A 22,315-nucleotide genomic window follows, 5' to 3' on the forward strand; every position below is an offset into this window, starting at 1 on the left:
TTCCAATCAGCACTCAGCTCAGCCTCTCTCTCAATAATCTAGCATCAATTAGCCCCGTATCAAATATATCTTCACTGAAGTTTATAGGGGTATTTATAGGTGAAAAGCTTTGACTCTTGGCTTGTGGACCCCACTTTTTGTTATGGGAATTCCGAAGATGGTGGGATAATTATTCCTTCTGTTATGCAATCAGACCGTAAAATCTGTACAACCGTTAGTTGTACACGTGTCACAATCCTCTGCGTTTGCATTGCTCAACTACATCTTTCGATCGGGTGCTCGCATGCGGTATGGTTTTTATTACCGCATGCAGTTGAACTTCAGCTCTGGATCGACTATCGCATTGCGCCGTCATTGCGTTGATCGTCTCTTTATTGTTGATTGATGGGTTCAATGTGACAGAGATGCGTTGGTCAGTTTATCTTGAGCTTTGATCACAAGCGGTGACTTGGTTTCCTACAAAACAGAGTAGAAATCTCATTTTCTTCCATCTTAATGATGTTAGTGGGTGTAAATTGCGATAATTCATAATTATTGTATTTCTAAGCTAATTTTCATACAATCGGCGCATATTTATTCTCTTTTGGCTGCAATATCTAGATAAGGCAGCATAAATAACTTGTATTTCTACAAGATATCACAAGTCTACACGAAAAATACAGAGTCTACACGATAGGCTGATACACTACACGATTGATAAGCTTTCTATACAATAGTGTTCTTCCTCAATCTTCTTCCTCCTAAAAACTCAAAGTCCCTCCTAACCAAAATAGTCAGAGCTCGTGATAACGGGCAGAAATGCATGTTATTATAGTACTAAGTTATTAAACAATGCAGGTTTGCGTTGATAAAATATATAAGATTGTGTTAAAAAAGAATTAAGTTCATAACATTGCGGTCGCATGCATTCATCGCATGAAAATAGTTAACTTTTATATTTTTGTGCAGAATATACATTGACGCAAGGCGAAGAATGCGATCACAAGAAAGCAACGGTCGAGCGCAGCATTACCGCAAGGCTTTGTGGTGATTTTTGCTCACAAATATCTGCTCCAGAAGGATTGCCGCATAGAGCCGGCGCAACTTGGTGGGCGCATCTAGATGAAAAGCATAATCAATCACGATGGGACAGAAAGCTGATGACGGTCGAGTCCGAATTAAGTTAACAAGCCGCTAACAAACTACTGTAGCAAGTACACTCAACTTTTCGGTGACAAATATTCGGTGCATCAGACAGAGAATTAATGCCATCCCATCAGTGTAATCATAAGAGAAAAGAAACCTTTCACCCTGAAGCTCTATAAATACCAAAGGAAACCTTCAGAGAAGGGGTTCGTTCGGTTCGGTTCATCGAGATCGGATAGTTAGATAATTTTCCTTTAGATAGAATAGCCTTGTTCATAGTTTTCCTTTTCACTTAGAAGGCGGAGCGAGAGAAGGGAAGAGATGCCGGAAGATCGCTCTAGTCAGCCCAAGAGAGAACCCAGAGGCGTGGAAAAGTAGAGAGAGGGTCGACTCTCGCGAGAGTGAGACTATATTTTGAACAGAGTAGAGAAGAACAGTGTAAAAGCCTTGGGAAGGAAGAGATTTCTACTAGGCTCTTTATTCTCATTTCGCATTGTGATTTTGTATTTCAACTCTATATCTATATAATGGAACTTGCTTATCTATATTTGTTCACTCTCTTAAAAGCACGCATGAGTAGCTAAATATATCGAATGGGTTGAGAAGAACTAAGCTAACATGACCTAGGATCTTCATTGCATGTGATTATCTTGTCTTATGTTGTGCTCAACATCCCTTTAGAGAATACTCGAGTGAGAGTCTAAAGAAAGAACCAGAGGCTTGAGAGAGCTAGGTTAGAATCTTGACTCAAGAGAGCGAGATTAGATCTACATAAGCGAGAGATAGGGACTTAGAGATGAGCTCTGTTTGCCAACATGCATCGCATGCATCCTAGAGATAGGTTATGATATTATGTGGTCGCCTTATTTGTGTGTGTGTCATTTGTCATCGCATAAATAAGAATAGAGGCTTATATGTAGGTCCTATAGACTTTATCGCATATATCGCATGCGTTATAGAACTAGAAGCCTTAGCATTTGCGTTGAGAGATGATTTGCTATTGTATGTGTGTTGCATGATCGCATAACCTGAACGCAATCCTAGGAAGTGTTAGCTAAACCCTTCTCAACCCGTTCCCCTGCATATTCATCGCATCTTCCGTATTATCAACTCTTTTCATAACTCTGCCGTATACATTTATTTTATACCACAAACAACAACCGAAAACAACTATTTGATTTATTGGTTATCACAAATTCTTCTTAAAAACTATCACCACATACCGTTTTCCTTAGTCCGTGAGTTCGACCCTAGACTTTCCAGGAAACTCATTAGTATTTATAATTGGATTCTGCTGAGAAAACTTGTTGCTCAACACATTTCCATCACCGCATTTCATTCCATATTTTATCACATAAAATAACGCATCAGCCCCCAACTCCTAGACTCTCACCCCGAGTATATCGAAGGTTCCAAGTGGTTGTGTCTTCTATTTTGGTTCATGATTTTCTTGAAGAGGGTCTTCAAGTTTTGTTGTTGTTTGTAATGTTCGTGTTAGTTCAAGGGTTTTATGAGAAGAAGTGTTCTTCAAAGTTATAATTTCTTGAACTCTATTTCCTGTTTAAAAAGCATGCTGTAATTTTACTTAGAATGCATAATCTGTATGTTTGCTGTAAATTATGTTTTTCAATCAAAATGAAATTTGGACGATCTGCTTCCGCTCATGGATCTCTTTAAAACGAGTTCCTTCAATTGGTATTAGAGCTAGGTTGTAGTACTGATTCCAAATTCCATTTCCGTATTGAAATCATTTACAGTGGTGGGTTTTAAGTTGTGCACTGCGTTTAAATGTTGAATGTATGTGGATGGTTGTTGATGGATGTTTCGGGGTAGTAATCTTTATTTTTGGCTTTATGTTTACTTTTACAAAAGTTAAATTTGTAAGGGTCCCTGCGCTTTTAGGCATTAAACTTGCAATCGAGTCTGTATTCGTTTGGTTTTTAGACGTTCATGAAGCTTCAGAAGAAAGGTTGCAGTGCGTTTCGATGGAGAAGACAAAACGGTGGCCGCATCGTGGAGCTAGAACTAAACGATCGTTTAGATTTTGCTATACGTTCATGTAGAATTTTCTATACGATCGTGTAGCATCTTCTAAATGATCGCATAGCTAATTCTACATGATCGTATAGAGTTTGCTACACGTTCATGTTGCGTTGGCTGCATGATCACGTAGGTGCTCGATTGGTAGACGATCGTGTAGTATATGATACTCGACGCAAGGCATACGTGTTAAACGATCATGCAGACTATTATGATCATCACATAGTAATTAGCTACACGATCCCATAGCAAGATCTTGGCAAAAAGTGAGATAAGATGACTAAGGTTGAAGGTTTTTAAGTTGACGGTTCACAGAACACCTACTACCTGGAGAGCCAACGCTGAGTTAGGTTAAATCGGTTTTATGAGCATGCGTGAGCGGTGTGAGGTAATAAAATTTGTTTATCACCTAGACATCATAGGTTAAAAATCCAGTATAAAAGTTATACTTTGATGAATCACCTTGACTTAGGATATTTTTAAGTTAGCCGAAATGTATCGCTAAGTATTTTATATCCTAACCATCTAGTACACTTTAGCTGGAGAGAAGTAATGTACTCTTAAGCTCTAGCGTCCCTAAGAGTTCACACCGTGAGATTCATGCTTGGCTTTGGGCCGCCCTGGGAGCAGACTCCATTCAGAGAGTGTTTTCATGAGTCAATACATAGGTGAATAGGGGAAGTTGTTCATAGTAAGTGGGAAACGGAAGTGTATCAACACATCCTACGATCTCTTCCATTAGGTCGCACCATGAGATTCCTATAATGCGTTTGCATGTCTGCCCTAGAGCGACCTTACCAATCGAAGGGCTGTATTATAGGATTCGGAACTCCGTGAACTCTAGAAATTGATAGGGTCTCTTAGATCCATTTTCATTCTTGTCTTTCCAACTTCGGGAGCATAATGATTCCGATCTTTGAGGTCTGAAAATAGAGGGTCACACTTACGAGAATTACTAAGTGTTAGTAAATTCTTGACCAAAGCAGCAATAACTAAGTTACTATAGGAATAAGAGTTATTCTAGTGATAGTATCTAGTCAAGATAGTCTTGGTTCAACGGAGGAATAGTCGATCACCCGTCGGTGAAGGTTCACTAGAAGAAATTCGGGCTTTAATGTCCGCTGGCAACCAACATTAAAGATAGTGTTATTCAAGCCCTTTAATGTTGGTTGCCTTTAATGTCGGTTTTAAACCATTAAAGGGCTTCAATAACACCAATAACACAGCCTTCAATGTCGATTACAACCGACATTGAAGGTCTTTAGTGATTAAAGCCTGTCAGTTACAACCGACATTAAAGCTTGTTTTTTTTTTATTCTTAACCGACATGGAAGCCTGAATCTGTCCGTTTTATCAATTATTGTCCGTTTTTTAAAGTTCCCTTGCCAAATCCATTTTTTCGGTAAAAAAGTATAACATGACACATCATCATCGAACGCTATGGCTATGACATATTATTCATGTATGGATTGTAAATCTATTACATTTAATCCATAAATTCTGCTATAGAATTATATTTAAAAGGCGTACAATAATTCAGGCCTTGAAAACACAAATTACAAATAATACAAAGATTATGATTTTACAAGGGCAACATAATCTTCCATGTAAGTTTCATTAGCCAAAGCTTTATTTGCTATGAGTTTCTTGTAACTAGAGCTCAAGCCCCCTACACCAGAATTCATTAAGAAAATGATTGTTATTTGTGTCTCTCAAGGACCCTCTCAGTTCCACATCAGAACCTTGTAAAAGAAACTACAACGTGATTCTAATAAAAAGAGATGAGTTAAGAAAGAAGCTTTATAAGACTACCACCTTGAGCACCCTACAAAAGGTTGAAAGAGGGCAATAAATTGGGGTGGCTCTTTGCCTTGAAATATACGACCCTGCCAAAAGAAAAACTAAAGCATATGATAAGGAAATTCCCAAAGATAGAAACTATTTATCACGTATACTTTATGTTTATGGTACCTAAACAGACCTCCTTTTCAGCGAGTTGGACATTGTATTCGTCAACCGTGTAGCCATCTTTTGATCTTCCTGAGTTTTGAAATAATAGAAAATGGTTTAATAGCAATAAACACATATGTTTATGTACAAATGCACTTAATATGTCATGATATGAAAATGTAAGGAATGAGAAAACATCCCTACACTTGTTTACAAGCAATTATTCTTTTACAGGAATCAAGAGTACTTTCATTAGATCAAGGAAACCATCTTCCATTATTCCCTTTCTTAGAGAATCAACACTAGTTATTCAACTGAATTGGCAAGTGTACCACCACATTCCAAGTTTAAGTATGTAACTTACAATAGTTAGATTTTCTCAAAATAAACCCTAAATGCTTACTAACCTCGATGCTATCCTTTTCAAACCAATAACACAAGAAATAATCTTCTTTCCTCTCACCAGAGTGGTAGGTATAAAGAATGATGTAGTAGTCTCCACTATAAAATTACACGTGGTAATTTCCTAGGAGCTCTGAGATTTGGGGGAAATACTCTAAAGCATATATCTGAGAAGAAAGAAAGGTCGAACGCCGTCAGATAGCCAGTTGAGAAGTCTACTAAGGTGACTGCAATCATTAGAACTTTCTCGAGGAGAGGAGAGCAAAGCTTGTGATAAGAATAAGTTACTTTATTTTAAGAGAGTTTTTCCAAACTTATAAGAATAATGATTTTCACCAAATAAGTAAAATAGTGTTTCAGGATGTGTTATAACACTGTGTAAGAGCATATAAGAATTCCCTTTATTATCATTATTATTTGTTGGGGGCGGTATGTACCATCTAAGAGAAACTACCTGTAATTTTGAACGTTCATTATCAGTTCCTTGAATGACTAAATGGTCAACTGCTGGGTCAATGACTCGATTCCAAGGTTTCATAGTAAGAATTCCAACAAACAATGCATAAAGATCTTCCCTAACACCCAATTTCTTACTGGTTTCCTTTATTGCTTCAGCATCAGAAAATATTAAAGCCTAACAATAAGGGAGAGAAATAACATCAGATGGCAAGTGAAAACAGAGACATGCTAGCAACAAGAATACATTGAGACGACACTTCAATGAATTAAGAAGGAAATACCTTCCAAAGGGCAGCATAGATAAATCTTATGTTGAAGTCAAGATCTTTATACAGCCCATGGTCCAAAAGTACCAACTGTGGCTTCCTCTTGCCTGTGTGCCGACAGAACAAGAATTCACAAATCAACATTAACATTTTTTTTATCTCATAAAGAACAGACAAGGCTACAGATTGATATCTCAAGAAGTTATCTATACGTTTTTTAACAAATAAATCGATCATTTAGTAAGAGCTCACCAAAGATGCTCCTTCTATTAGAAGGTAAGGGACGGACAAGCAAGTTTGCAGCATTAGGGTCACAGTGCACAAATCCATGCTTATATATCATCTCAACAAATGCATGACTAACCTGTATAATAAGTTAAAGGTAATTTTATTAGCAAGTGACGTAAAACTCATATCATTGATTCATAATATGGTCAAGCAAGAAATTTAAAAATATTTTAAAATAACATCTCAATGAATGGTATGAATTCCTAAACCTGTAAAACATCTTCTGACTAGTCAGATACAACTGTAAATAAATAAATAAAAGTTTACAAACCACGTGAGCATTCAATGAACGAAGACAAAATATAAATAATACTCATAAATAAACCTAATTTTCTTGAATAAACGAAATGTATGGTCTTACTAATTTTGCAACTTCTGATGGTTGAACCCCAAGCTTCTGAATGGCCTTAACATCATTTATTTGAGCACCATCCATAAACTCCATGGTCAATAACTTTGAGGTACTTAAGTTCCAATATACCTTTGGAGCATACACATAGTTCGCAATATGAGGAGACAACTTCTGAAAATTATCCAAACATTTCTCACTGTTCCTGGCCTCGTTTAAGAAATCAAGTTCCTGAGGATGAGATAAAATTGTGTCAATAATGGTACTAACATAGCTGGAAAGTAAAAGAAGAGGACCAAAAATATGGAGGAAATTCCAAATTCATAGGTTATAACACTTATACCTACTATTCATAGAAGATTATTAAATAAAATTTTCAATCTAGTTTCATACATCAAAGTCCAAACTAAAATATGGGGGAGTCACCAAACATCTGATTAGTTGTCTAATGAAGAGAATTTAATTCCAGTATCACAAAATTTTACCTAAGGAAAACTTACTGATGTTGTGCCAATGCAAAACAATGACTGAAATACCAATTTTAGGATAGAACCTCATTTTCTAACCAAAGTAATTTGTGTTTGTTCGAAACAATTCCAATATTCTCATAGAATCTCTGATATGGAAGGGCAGTTTTGTTGATGCATTCCTGTTGAGAATGAAGAAGAAGAGAGATCCTCTTTTGAATAGGAAAATTTGGTCATGGAGATCACCATGAATAGAAAGCTTACAAGTGGAATAGAAAGGGGGGAAAATCCAGTTAAGTTCTTAATCTTAAAAATAACCTTAATAACATGAGCATTGAGGAGAGGAAAATCGGATTTAATGTTGTGCAAAACAGAAAAGGCATATAATTTCATATTATTTTAAGCCCAGTGAATTTGCCTATCAGAGATCAGTTTATGAAAGAACTTGGGAAAACACGTTGAATAAGATCTTAAGAGTTCTCAAGAATTTATCTTCAGAAAGAAATCTACCTAATTTAGAATAAGAAGACTAACATGCGACCTTGCATTAAATCATGATGGTAAGTGCAATCTGGAACAATCAAATTTTTAGGGGCTTAAACTCATGACCAGAAGCTAGCAAATAGGACATTGAAAATCCCATAGTTTCTTAAGTATAAATTTAACTGTTGTAAAGTCAGCAATTAAACAACTTGGGGAAAAAAATGAGGAAAGTTCATCGACATCCATGTGAAAATTGAAGAATCGTGAGAGAGAATTTCTCATGATATTAAAAGAGTACATATAGTCAAAGCAAAAGGAGTGTTGGAGAAGGGGCATACAACTGAAAGGAGTGTAGGAGACAGAGAGGAAAACCTACCTTTGGCAAACTTTCACTAACCTCATCAACCAACCACCTAAGTCAAAATAAAAAAACATTCTTCATTGTAAGAGAACATATATCACCAAAAGTCTATGGAACGATATTATTGTTGCAGAACATTTTTCAAGATAGAGCGGAACTTTTCTTCATTCAGAGTATATAGATGCATGATTTATATGGGTTTTATATGGACAGAATGCATTCATCAACAAACCCTTAACAAGGTCATAAGATGTTCTAGAACATTACCTATAATCAACAGAAGGAAAAAGTCCATTATAAAACCAAATATAGAGATCAGTTTAGGTAAGGGAGTTTTAAAAAGCAGGCTTGACCTATGAATTATGAAAAAATAAAAATAAAAATAATAATAAATAAGAAGAAAAAAAGGGCATTATTATATTATATTATATTATAGAAAGGTTTAATTTGAATTTAGTTTAGGTGAAAAGGGAGAGACCAATCTCAATCTCAGTGGCATCCATTCAATTACTGTAAACAGAGAGAATAGAAGTAATTATTCATAAATTCTGTATTAAAGTGTGATTCCATTTCAGGAAAATCGACTTGGATGTGGTCGTTGGCTCAATTACCCTTTCTTTTTTTACCCTTTTAAATTCTAAATCATCACATAGCTAGGGGAGATAAATACTTTCCAATCCCATTTATATTTACTCTCTCAAATTTCTTACTCAACATTAATGTTTTGTCTACTCATATATAATATGTGTTAATTAATCAATCGGGTGACCTTAATTTTCAAGAATATATTTACCTGATTAAGTTAATTAACATCCAGGCTCCCCCTTTGGCTACATTACGTTTTTCTTCCTCATCATCATGTGATCGGCTCCTTGGCCTTAGGCATTGACCGGAGGAAGATGAGCCCACTACACCTTGGCCTTGGGCATTTACGTTTTTCTATAACCTCTCTATTATAGTACATTACCTATAATAAAGTCTGCTTCTTTATTATAGAACATTACCTATAATAAACCAAATAAAAACAAAAACCTTCATTCTAAAAGAAAGGAAAGAAAGCAAAGCACTATACCAATCTGTAATAGTGTGAAAGCAAAGCACTCTAATCTGAAAATGGGACCTTCAAAAAACAGCAAAAATGGAATAACAAATGCTCCAAAACCCAACACAACAAACATAATAAAATCAGAGAGCTCACCTGAAATGTTCCATTAATGGAAGCTCCCCTAAATTGAACATAATAAAATCAGAGAGCTTACCTGAAATCGGACACACAACCCACGCGACCAACTCTGGGCAACCAACGATAACCCACCTGAAATTGGACAACGCCAAGCTCCAAAATCCAGATCTGTCCAAATCTAAAACATCGAAAGCTCACTAAAATCTGAGTCACCAGGGATGGACGACACCATGGACAGCACTACGGACCGACGACGGGCGACCAAGGACAGACGACAACCACTGGTTCGCACGGCCAAGCTTGGACGACGGTAAGAGAGAGCCTTTTGAACGGAGGGTTTTGCACGAGCTTGGACGAGGGTTTGGGGAGAAATGGCATGGCATGTTCGAACGTGGGAGGTCTGGGAATGAAAGGAAAAAGAAAATGGGTCGGGGGGGGGGGGGGAGAATGTTGGTTTTGTTTTGTTTTTTTTTTTAAAAAAAGTAGACCTTTAATGTCGGTTTTAAACCGACATTAAAGGTATACCTACAATGTCGGTTTAAAACCGACATTAAAGATCCGCTTTTTTTAAAAAAAACAAAACCGACATTATACATCCGATTTCACTTTTTCCAACCGACATTAAAGTCTAAAATTCCTATAGTGGTTATTCTAAACCATTGAAATATCGTTGCAAATATAAGTAATGATGGGTACATTATTTTTTGCTATGATTGGATTTAAAAGATTAATATTTTTACTAAAAAGGATATGTTTTTCTTTTCAGCATGACTAGCTCTTTAGTTCAACTATTTGCTTCTAAAAAACTTAACGGCGACAACTACTTAACATGGAAAACAAAACTGAATACAATACTAGTAATAGATGACCTGAGATTTTTCTTAATTGAGGAATGTCCTCAGGCCCCTGCCTCGAAAGAAGCACAAGGTAAATATGATTTACTAGTTGCTGAAACATATTTAGTGGAGTATGATACCTCAAACTGGATATTGGATTCAGGAACCACTAATCCTATTTGCTTCTCTTTTCAGGAAACTAGTTCCTGGAAAAAGCTTGAAGAAGGCGAGATCACCCTCAAGGTTGGAACATGAGAGGTTGTCTCAGCCGAAGCAGCAGGAGACTTGAAGTTTTTTTTCAACGATAGATATATCATACTTAAAAATGTTTTATATGCTTCTAAAATGAGACAGAATTTAATATCTATCACATGTCTATTGGAACAAATGTATAAAATATCTTTTGAAATTAATGAAGCGTTCATTTTCAGAAAAGACATTCAAATTTGTTCTGCTATACTTGAAAACAACTTATATAAGTTAAGACCAACTAAAGCAAAATTTGTCTTAAATACTGAGATGTTTAGAACAGCCGAAACTCATAATAAAAGACAAAAAGTTTCTTCTAATGTCTATCTATGGCACTTATGACTTGGCCACTGATAACTTGTAAAAATACAAGTTATTTTTGTTCTTAAGTTAGAACAACTAAGATTTTTAATGATAAATTCTCCTCATTTTTAGAAGAAACGCATGGAATTACTCGGACATTAGCAAACTCATACAAAAAAAGTTTTATTACTAAATATCGCGGCACTAACGCATTGTATTGCAGGATTTCAACACGAGGATTAACGCTAACGCATTAGACAAATGCCGAGGGAGAGCTCTAACGCATGGGCCATGCGTCGGAGGGAATTCAATGCAGATAAGATTCATTGATCCAGGCTGATTGTGTCACATCACCACTTGCAAGTATGGGCACCTGCAACAGGCGGCATCTGAAAAGCTTCCGAGTGCCAGGTGGCTGACCAGAGCATGGACTTTAATGCTGCCCATTCACCAAGTGGACGTGACCAACGTCTATAAATAGATGAAGTCCCTCCAGAATTACTTAGTTCAGAAATTATCAAGATCCTTACTCTCTGTAATTAGCGCAGTTGTAGTTTAAGCTATGCTGTGGTGCCAAGATGATCAGAAGGGTTGAGAACCACCACCACTGCCGGCCAAGGAGCGGAGGAAGCCAAGCTTAAGAAAGACACTTCGTCCTCTTCCTATACAAGTGATTGTACACAATAGAATTGAGCCAAAGAGATACAAGAGATTGTACTCTGCGGCTTGACTCAGTTCCTTTCATCTCATTTATCACTTTCGTTTCATTTGATTGAATATTGCTTTTGTAAAGACAATTTGCTTCTTTATAAAATTCATATATTTGATCCATCACATTTTTGCCATTGTTTATTTCTTGTTCATGTTGAATGCATTTATACTTTATGCAAAGTTTCATTTCAACGCTTAAGCCAACTTGATCAATTAGTGAAAGCATCTTTAACTTAGATTTTTCGAAAGAATAACTAAGCTGCATCAAGTAGGACGCCTAGTACAGCTAGAGATTGGTGTCTATTGCATTCTGTGTTAGACACATGCATCCTAGAGATAGGTTTTGTATGTTATTCGCATTGAGAAGTGTTGAATAAAGTCTAACGCATAAACAAAAGATAAACAAATCATCCCATCTTATCCACATCACATTCTGGTTTGTGTACATTCATCTTAGACCAACGCATCCACTTACATTAAACCCCATTTTCGCATGATCCATTACTCACCACTCTAACTCTTTTGTATCTTCTTGCACAGGCACATCATGTTAGTGTAAATAACACATTTTTCTCATATATTTAGGAAAACCCCTACAATAGATACAATGCGAGGTCTGCGTTTGTTTAACCGAATCCCTGAGTTCGACCTGGACTTACCAGGAACCTAAATTAGATTTATATTTGGGTCTAGTTTAGGAAAACTTGAATGTCATTATAAGAAGTGTTGTGCGTTCTGATTGCATATCTTTAAACGCGTCAACGCGTTGCAACTACTAGACGCATCAAAGCATCAACGCATCATTTATACTTAGAAATTCTTTCAAATTATTTTACACAATACACTCCTAGAGCGAATCACGATAGCAACGAACAAGTTTTTGGCGCCGTTGACGGGGATTCAGAAACAAAACTAACCAGAAATTTCATTTGTATCTGTTGTAGGAACACTTCGGTCGAGGGAGTATTACAAGCTAAGCCTAACCTTGTGAACGTTTATGAGCAGGGAGAGCACTCCTGAACTCAGATACGACCCCGAGATTGAAAGGACCTTCCGACTAGGAACCGATCTAATCGTTGTCGAAGGTTAAGGTAGCAATTTCTCAAACAACAGAACAGGCAACGAGCAATGGCGGAAGAACAGGAAAATCAGCAACTAGCTCATGCTGCACAGAATCCAATCCTAATGGTGAATAGCAGCACGTGTCCCATGAGGGAGTACGCGTCCCCTGTACTGTATGATTTCTCTCCAGGAATCATATACCCAATGTCGGATGGAACCAGGTTCGAGATGAAATCTGTAATGCTCCAAATGCTCTAGACTGCTGGACAATTTGGGGGTGGTCGTGGTGAAGATCCTTACACCCAAATGAAGCATTTCCTGGAAACATATAATTCATTTGTGATTCCTAGAATCACCCTAGAGGCGATCAGGTTGTCCTTGTTTCTCTATTCTTTGCATGATGACGCAAAACAATGGGTGAGATCACTAGAGCCTGGTAAATCACTACCTGGGAGAAGTTGGTGGAAAAATTTATGCAAAAATACTTCCCACCTACCACCAACGCGAGGAGGCGTCGAGAGATTATGAACTTTGAACAAGAAGAAGCTGAGACCTTAAGCGTCGCATGGGAGCATTTTAAGGGCTTGGTAAAAAATTTCCCGAACCATGGACTACCATTAACTATCCAAATGGAGACGTTTTATGAAGGATTGAATAGAGCATCGCAGATGGCAGCAGACGTAGCAGCGGCTGGTGGACTTGTTGACAAATCTTACACTGAGGTTAAAGAGATATTAGACCGCATTGCTAAACACAACATGGAATGGGTGGATGACACGTATGATGGAAGAGCTGACAGGAAGAAGAGATCTCAAAATGTTAATTCTATTGATTCCAACGCATTAGCCATACTTTCTGCTCAAGTGGCTACAATGACCAGCCTTTTGCAGAACATAACGCTAGGAAACACATCAAATCAGTAGAAGGTGAATCAGGTAGAAGTGTTTGGGCAGCCCATGGTTAGCTGTGTGGGCTGTGGAGATCTTCACTCCTTTGCAGAACATAACGCTAGGAAACGTCAGTTTGTTTCATAAAAAACAACCCATTTTCCAATTCATATAATCCTGGATGGAGAAACCATCCAAATGTTTCTTGGACAGAAGCAAATCATCAGAAGCACCACCGAAGGGCGAACCAACAGCAAAGGAATGGACCGCCGCCTGCATTTCAACAAACGCATCAGCCACATCAACAACCCTTTAATAAAGGAGGACAGGCATCGAGCTCAGGAGCTCTGCTTGAGAACCTATTGAAGGGACATAGCTCAGAATGACGTGTTTCTGAAAAGCCAAGCGTCATCTATTAGAAACCTGGAAATCTAGGTAGGGCAGATAGCAAGCAAGTTGAAGAACAGGCAGCCTGGAGTTCTACCTAGCAATACTGAAACACCTGGGAGCAACAATGGGAAGGAGCAATGTCACACGATGACGGTACGAAGTGGAAGAGCTCTTGAAGAAAGAAGAATGAATACAAGAAATAGCAGTCCTTCAAAAGATCGCATCACACGTTCAATGGATCAAGAAGAAAGAATGCCTGAGACTACAAGCCATTCAGAACCCAGTACATTTAACGCGGGAAAGCCTGAGGTGCCGCTAAACACACCATTCCCTAGGCGTCTGATGAAAAAGAATGATGAACAACAATTCAAGAACTTTCTTGAGCTCCTAAGGCAATTGCATATCAACATTCCACTTATAGAGGCCTTGGAGCAGATGCCAGTATATGTCAAATTTTTGAAGGACATTTTGACGAAGAAAAGAAGAGTTAGTGAAACAGAAGTAATCGCGCTAACGCGAGAGTGCAACACGTTAGTAAGCAACAGTCTACCAAAGAAGCAGAAGGACCTGGGAGCTTCACAGTTCCTTGCTCGATAGGATGATTGGATGTGGGTCATGCGTTGTGCGATTTGGGAGCTAGCATCAATCTCATGCCACTTTCAAATTTTAAGAAATTGGGAATTGGTGAAGCACAACCTACTTCTGTTACTCTTCAACTTGCTGACAGGACAATTAAGTACCCAGAAGGAAAGATTGAAGACATTCTAGTAAAGGTTGACAACTTCATATTCCCAGCAGACTTTATTATCTTGGACTATGAAGCGGATATGGAGGTACCAATCATCCTTGGACGCCCCTTCTTAGCTACTAGGAAAGTTCTAATTGATGTGCATAAAGGCAAACTGACTATGTGTGTAGATAATCAAGAGGTGAAGTTTAATGTATTAAACACATTAAGATTCCTAGATAGTGAAGATTGTCAACTGAACACTATTGAGTTGCCTGAAGAAGAGACCCATGTATGCGAGGTCCTCGCATTGGAGGAAAACCTGAAAGAATCAGAGCCGCCAAGTTTGAGTGAGCAGTGGACAAAACCAACACGTCCATCACTTGAGGAACCACCAGAACTCGAGTTGAAACAGTTACCTAGTCACCTGAGATATGCATTCCTTGGAAACAACACTTTACCTGTGATCATTTCCACAAATCTTACAAAGCCTAACGAGCAATCTCTCTTGCAGATGCTGAAAAAAAAACAAGCGTGCAATAGGCTAGATGCTTGCGGATATCCGTGGCATTAGTTCGTCTTATTGCATGTATAAGATTTGGCTAAAAGAAGGGAAGTCGGGGTCAATCGAGCCTCAAAGAAGGCTGAACCCCATAATGAAAGAAGTGGTCAAGAAAGAAATTTTAAAATGGTTGGACGCAGGAGTTATTTATCCTATATTCGATAGTAGTTGGGTAAGTCCAATCTAGTGCGTTTCCAAGAAAGGTGGAACGACTGTGATAGTCAACAACAATAATGAACTCATACCCTTGAGGACTGTCACAGGCTGGCGCATCTGTATGGATTATAGGAAGCTCAACGCAGCAACTAAGAAAGACCACTTCCCTCTTCCTTTCATCGATCAAATGGTTGACAGACTTGCGGGCAAAGAATTTTATTGCTTTCTTGATGGATACTCTGGTTATAACCAGATTTTGATAGGATCAGGAGAAGACAACATTTACCTGTCCCTTTGGAACATTTGCATTCAGACGCATGCCCTTTGGGCTGTGTAACGCACCTGGGACATTTCAAAGATGTATGATGGCTATCTTCTCTAACTTCCTAAAAAAGACCGTTGAAGTCTTCATGGACGATTTTTCAGTCTTTGGAGACTCATTCCAAACATGCCAAGATAATTTGGAGGTCGTCCTCGCTCAATGCGAGGAAACAAACCTTGTGCTGAACTGGGAAATATGTCACTTCATGGTGACTGAAGCAATTGTCTTAGGCCACAAAGTATCCAAGGTTGGGTTGGAAGTAGATGAAGCCAAAATAGATGTCATAGCAAAACTTCCACCACCAACAAATGTTAAAACTTTACGATGTTTTCTAAGGCATACTGGCCTCTATAGAAGGTTCGTTAGAGGATTCTCTCAAATTGCGCGACCTCTGAGTGCATTACTAGAGGCGAATTGGCCCTATGATTTTAATGAAGACCGCACTGATGCATTTGAAACATTGAAATATGCGTTGACGACAGCTCCGGTACTACTAGCACCGGATTGGACGCAGCGCTTTATTCTCATGTGCGACGCAAATGATGTGGCAATAGGAACAATGTTAGGGCAGAAGAAGGGAAATTTGATACATCTCATCTCTTAAGCGTCCAAAACACTGAATGACTCTCAGGAACACTACACCACTACTGAAAAAGAAATGTTGGTTGTAGTGTTTGGTATTGAAAATTTAGATCTTACCTAGTTGGTGCATTAGCCACCATATATACCAATCACTCAGCCATAAAATTCCTGATGAGTAAAAAAGACGCGAAGCTAAGATTGATAAGATGGGTGCTGCTGTTACAGGAGTTTGATATTGATATCTAGGATAGAAAGAGAACCAAGAACCAGGTGGCTGACCACCTGTCCAGGCTAGAACATCAAGAAATGCAAGATCAAGAAAGTGAAATCAAAGACGTATTTCCTGATGAAAGCTTGTTCAGAGTTCAAGGCAGTGAACCTTGGTATGCGAACATAGTCAATTATTTAGCCACCAAGCAATTCCCTGGGAACTTCAACTCTCAGCAGAAGAAATGGTTAGTTCATGACAGTAAATTTTATTTTTGGGATGAATCGTTTCTCTATAAGCAAGGCCCTTACTCCATTATGCGTCGATGCGTTCCGGAGGAGGAGACACAACGCATTTTAGCTGAGTGTCATGACGCTCCTTACGGAGGGCATTTCGGTGGGCAGAGAACCACTGCGAAGATCTTTTAGAGCGGATACTTGTGGCCCACCCTCTTCAAAGATGCGAGGGAGTTTGTTCGTAATTGTGACCCCTACCAACGCACCGGGAATATTTCTTCAAGGGACGCAATGCCCTTGAACAATATTCTCGAAGTTGAGCTGTTTGATGTTTGGGGTATTGATTTTATTGGACCTTTTCCCTTGTCCTACGGCCAACAGTATATCCTGCTTGCAGTAGACTATGTGTCAAAGTGGGTAGAAGCAGTAGCTTATGCTAGGAATGATGCGTCGACTGTTTCCAATTTTTTACCAGGAACATTTTCACGCGATTTAGAACACCAAGAGCCCTGATAAGCGATGAAGGTACGCACTTCATTAATCACATCATTTCTAAATTACTTGTAAAATATAATGTTAGGCACAAGATCACTACTGCCTACCACCCACAAACAAACGGTCAAGCAGAAGTATCCAATCGAGAAATCAAATCTATCCTGGAGAAAGTTGTCAATGCAACACAAAAGGACTGGGCATAGAGGCTGGATAAAGCGCTCTGGGCCTACAGGACTGCTTACAAGACCACTATAGGCATGTCTTCATACCCTATTGTATTTGGAAAAGCTTGTCACTTACCTTTAGAGTTGGAGCACAAGGAGTTTTGGGCAGTTAAAAAGCTAAACATGAACTTGGACGCCGCGGGCGCTCAACACAAACTTCAGCTCAATGAGCTCAAGAAGTAGCGATTGAACGCATACGAGAACAACAAGCTATACAAAGAAAAGACAAAGTGTTGGCATGACCAACGCATCAGTAAGAAAGAACTTTTTTTGGCCAAAAAGTTCTATTGTTCAATTCACGTCCGCATTTTTTTCCAGGGACATTAAAATCCTGGTGGTCAGGACCCTTCATCATTAAGACAATCTTTCCATATGAAGCAGTGGAATTAACACGGGAGGATGACACCAACGCATTCAAAGTAAATGGCCAAAGAGTGAAGCCATACTTTGAAGATGGACTGGAACGTCAAAAGTCATCTCTCGCACTACGCGAAGCCAGCTGAGGCCCGCGTCGAAATATCCCTGCATTTGCATCACCATTTATTCTAGGGACGCTTCCTCTATCCTTGTCTTTTTGCATTCTCTATTTTACAATGCGTTTGAGTTTGTTGGTTTGTTTGTTTGTCTGTTTTAAGATTGATTGTTCTTAGTTTTTGCCTTCATAAAAGTTGGAAATTTACTTTTTTTTTTAAAAAAAAAAAAGTTGTGTATAATCGAGTTGGGAATAACGGACGCGTTAAACTCAAGTCTAATGCATGGCCCAGTTGAAAGGACGCGTCTCGAGAATACAAAAGCACTTGAGTGCTTAGAAACCCAAGACGTTCCTTCAGCTTCACATTTATTATAACGTCAGGCGTCGCCTGACGTCAGCCCACTAACTCTCTCAGCCTATAAAAAGATCCAACGCTTCGATTGCCTTCTTCCTCATTTCCCTCTCGAGCTCTCTAAAACGAAAAAGAAAAACCCTAGCCTCTCCGTTTCCCTCACCTCCGATTTGCCCAAGCTTCTTGCTAGCCACAATGTCGTCCACATCAGACAGTCAGAACCAGACCATGAGCTTCGGGAACGACTCACCGGTAAGTTCCTATTCCTCGTCCTTTGTTACGATTTCACCTCCCCCGATCCCTAGAAAAACCTCCAAAACCTCTATCCAAACCAAACCCCCGCACGGCGGAGCCACCTCCTCTTCCCAGCGACCGTCTAGGTTGAAACCTTCCACAACACCCATAAAACTCCCCTCTAAAACCACCAAAGCAACCCTTCCGGCCAAGAACCCTCAACCAAAACCCAAAACTACCCCTAAGCTAAAAGCCAAAACCCTTGCAAAACCGAGGCAGCGTCCGTTATCTACGGTTGCCAAGCCCTACACCAAGCCTACCCCACCACCATTCATTCCTAACATAACCCCGATGGATGCAACGCATGACCCACTTCCAACATACCTTCACAACGGACCGTCACCAGCCGTACGTCCATCACCTCCACTTTCAATCCAGCCAACCACCGTATTCACCCATCGTCATATCCTCCCCTGGGACGCCTCATACCCCAATGCGCACCCCTCCATTTACTCCACCCATACCCCCCCGACAATCCTACGTCAAAGCGCAACCCAGAAGAGTTGGTGGAATTAGCTCGACTGGACGAGCAGGAAGTTTTTGGTGCTATTTTGGCGAGCCTCAATCAAAGCCAAGAGAAAGAGTAGGTGATACATTCAGACCCACCTAACGCATCACTTGAATTGGATGAAGTGGAGCGATACGGTATGATGCTTGAAGAGGAATTAGAAGAAGATAGAGAAGAAGGGAGAATTGGCCCTAACGTGTCTCAATCACGTCAAACCGACGCGAATGAAGGGCCCTTAAAATCAAAGAGAGTAACAAGAAAAAGAAGGTTAATATTGGATGAAGAAGATGAGCAATCTGCATCCGGCCCTGAGGATGCCACACATGGAAGTAGCTCAAGGCACGACGCACTAGAGAAGGACTTGGAAGACTATCAGCCCGCAAGGAAAGGGCAAAGGAAGACGGCTCTCCAAAGAGAATTGGAGAATGAATTGAGAGAGCTAGCAAGGGAAGCCAAAGAGCACGCGACAAAAAAATGCAAGGTAACCGACGCATTACCTAAAAAGATCTCGAGAAGAAATCATCAATTCAGTGACATACTTATAGAAAAGGGCTTCTTTCTCGAGCACCACCCACTGCCAATATACATAACAGAGACAATAAATGCATTGGGTTGGAGACAGTTCTGCGTTGGGCACGCATATATTTAGCCCAACCTTGTCCGTATGTTCTACAACAATGAGTTTGATATGGAGAAGAACACAGCCTTCGTTGATGGGGTATTAGTGCGTTTCTCAGCCTACAAGATCAACAAAGTGTTCGACATTGATAGTAATCCAGACACGGAAGGTAATCGCATCTTAGAGCAGCTAACGCCAAGCCAACTGGAAGATGCGTTAAGAATGGTTGCCAAACCTGGAAGCAAGTGGCAAACATCTAGAAACGGAGCAAAGATGCTAGCTTCCAGGAACTTGACCCCAGACGCGAACTTATGGTACTATCTGATCAAAAGAAGCATCATGCCTACAATGCATGATGAAACACTGTCAAAGGAACGTGTCTTGGCTACCTATTGCATCATGCAGTGCATCCCTTTAGACGTTGGAAAAATAATAAGGGATCAGATCAAGGCCATCAACACCAAGCCACGAGGACAACTCTACTTCCCATGGTTGATTTGTGCATTATATGAACGTGGGGGCATCCCTCTGGGGGATGATCATGAAGAGATCGATGGTTTGATTGATATAAAGTTAGTAAGGCGTTTACTTCATGGTTCACCGTATCGACCTGCCTTACCTACCAAAGAAGTGGCAACCAAACCTCGATCATCCAAACGCGCTCCCAAAAGAAGACGCGTCCAGATTGTTGAACATAATGATGAAGCTTCAGAGCATGAAGAATATGAAGCTGAGCTTGAACTTCCGAGTGAAGAAGTGCAACCAATCCTCAACCTTACTCTCCATGGATCACCATTGGCCCTGCCAGAAAGAAGTCCTGATCAAACACACCAAGAGCCAACTCATATAGATCAGGACATCCCTTGTTCCCTTCCTTCGCCCTCACCAAGTCCAATTCCCAATTTTGTGCCTCCTCCAATAATCTTTGAACCAACTGGGTTAGGATCAAGCAACGCAGCAAATTTTGAAGACCCAGTTGGAAGAAATGAAGAACCTACACCACCTCAACGCAGCGCTGACTTAGAAGAGTTGAAAACTTTTATCAGTGATCAGCTCAGACCACTGGCTGCGTCCATCGAAGGTATTTAGCAAAAGAACCAAGTTCTAAGAGATTATCTAAGGCAGCAAACAAGATGGATGCAAGACCAATTCGTTTATACAACGCAGTACATCAACTAGGTCTTGGTTGGAATGTTTGCTTTGCCTCCATTGCCTGTCTATCTTAGAAATCCTCTGCACTTTATGGATGAAGACCCTAGAGAAGAACGCAGAGATGACACGCCTGCACAATAGAGTTTTAGGGTGTTGGGTTATTTTTGTATTTTGATTTAATTGATGTTCTTTTGTATTTGCTAGACTTGTTTGTTTGCTTTATGTGAATCTATGAAAATGAATGAGAAATTCCTATCATTTTGTTCCTTGCGTTTGACCTTAGCATACTTTATTTTTGTTCTTTAGATATTTTCTAAGTCTTGTACATTGCCTGACCTCAATGATATCAACTATATGAAATCTATAAGTATAGAGTAGGTGTTAGGAAAATCAACAAGGCCTGAACTTCTCTAAAAATATTTTCGGACTCTCAAAGCCTTTTTGAAATTTTGTTTCTCTTTTAGCAATGAGGATTTAGCTCGTCTCCAAATTTGGGATAAGTATAGCTCATCTCTAAATTTGGGGATGAGGGAAATCCGAGTTAAGACGCGTCAAATGAGTACATCAAAAAGAAAGAGAACAAAATAAGAAAAATATTAAACGCAACTCCTCTATCATTACTTCAAAAGAAAAACCTCAAAATGGCATGAGTTAAATTGGAAAAGGAACTTAGCCGTAGTTGGATGCTCGCATGACACCTGTAGGGGCAAGCCAAAACGAAGTTAAGTTTCCTAGACCAACGCGTCCCATAGAACTCCTCTATCTAGTCTGAAGAAAGCATATCTTGAAACGCATGAATATTAGATATGAGTTCAGTTGTGAAGGGTTCTCACTTGTAGTTCAATGCTCGCATGACACCCGTGTGGGCAAGCCAAAACGAAAGTAGGATACCTGGAACAACGCATGGGTAATAAAAAAAATCATATTTTTTTTCTTTTTATCTAGCATTTATCTTAAAAAGAGCATCTAACGCATTGTTGGTTCAGAAAAAATGGGAATGTTTTGAGAAACGAAAGGAGTTGTTGATAAAAGGCCTGCTGCATCTGAAACTAAACATTATTCCTTTTACAAAAGAATCAATCTGAGTTACATTTTCCAAACTCTTGTCTCAAGCTTATGACTGAATATGATGAGAGGAAAACTTTGCACACTTAAGATAAAGGAGATAACAAAGAATTATTTTAGAATGCTTGAGTGCATTGTTCAAATTTGGTGGTGATGATAACTTGTAGAAATACAAGTTATTTTTGCTCTTAAGTTGGAACAACTAAGGTTTTTAATGATAAATTCTCCTCATTTTTAGAAGAAACGCATGGAATTACTCAAACATTAGAAAACTCATACAAAAGAAGTTTTATTACTAAATATCACTGCACTAACGCATTGTATTGTAGGATTTCAACACGAGGATTAACGTTAACGCATTAGATAAGTGCCACAGGGAGAGCTCTAACGCATGGGCCATGCATTGGAGGGAATTCAACACAGAGAAGATTCATTGATCCAGGCTGATTATGTCACATCACCACTTACATGTATGTGCATCTGCAACAGGCGGCGTCTGAAAAGCTTCCGAATGCCAAGCGGCTGACCAA

At 39.2% G+C, this 22,315-nt stretch overlaps 1 protein-coding gene across 3 annotated transcripts; it reads right to left on the reverse strand.

Moving 5' to 3' along the window:
• Positions 1–4,665: 4,665 nt before the first annotated feature.
• On the reverse strand, positions 4,666–8,533 carry LOC120084757 (putative ABC1 protein At2g40090). 3 transcript variants are annotated; one of them, XM_090318178.1, is made up of 6 exons: positions 8,206–8,533; positions 6,892–7,110; positions 6,495–6,606; positions 6,258–6,349; positions 5,579–6,151; positions 4,666–5,205 (listed from the first exon to the last, which is right to left on the reverse strand). In XM_090318178.1, exons 2-5 carry the CDS (start codon positions 6,973–6,975, stop codon positions 5,807–5,809), a joined length of 633 nt encoding a protein of 210 aa, XP_090174304.1. In that variant the 5' UTR covers positions 6,976–7,110; positions 8,206–8,533; the 3' UTR covers positions 4,666–5,205; positions 5,579–5,806. The 3 variants fall into 3 exon arrangements, with proteins under 3 accessions (XP_090174304.1, XP_090174302.1, XP_090174303.1); XM_090318176.1 differs by having other exon boundaries at positions 5,523–6,151; XM_090318177.1 differs by having other exon boundaries at positions 5,523–6,151; positions 6,892–8,533.
• Between the last annotated feature and the right edge of the window lie 13,782 nt (positions 8,534–22,315).

This window comes from Benincasa hispida, chromosome 9 (genome assembly GCF_027475165.1).
Source record: "Benincasa hispida cultivar pf3 chromosome 9, pf3_genome.v1.1, whole genome shotgun sequence".
Taxonomy (NCBI): Eukaryota; Viridiplantae; Streptophyta; class Magnoliopsida; order Cucurbitales; family Cucurbitaceae; genus Benincasa; species Benincasa hispida.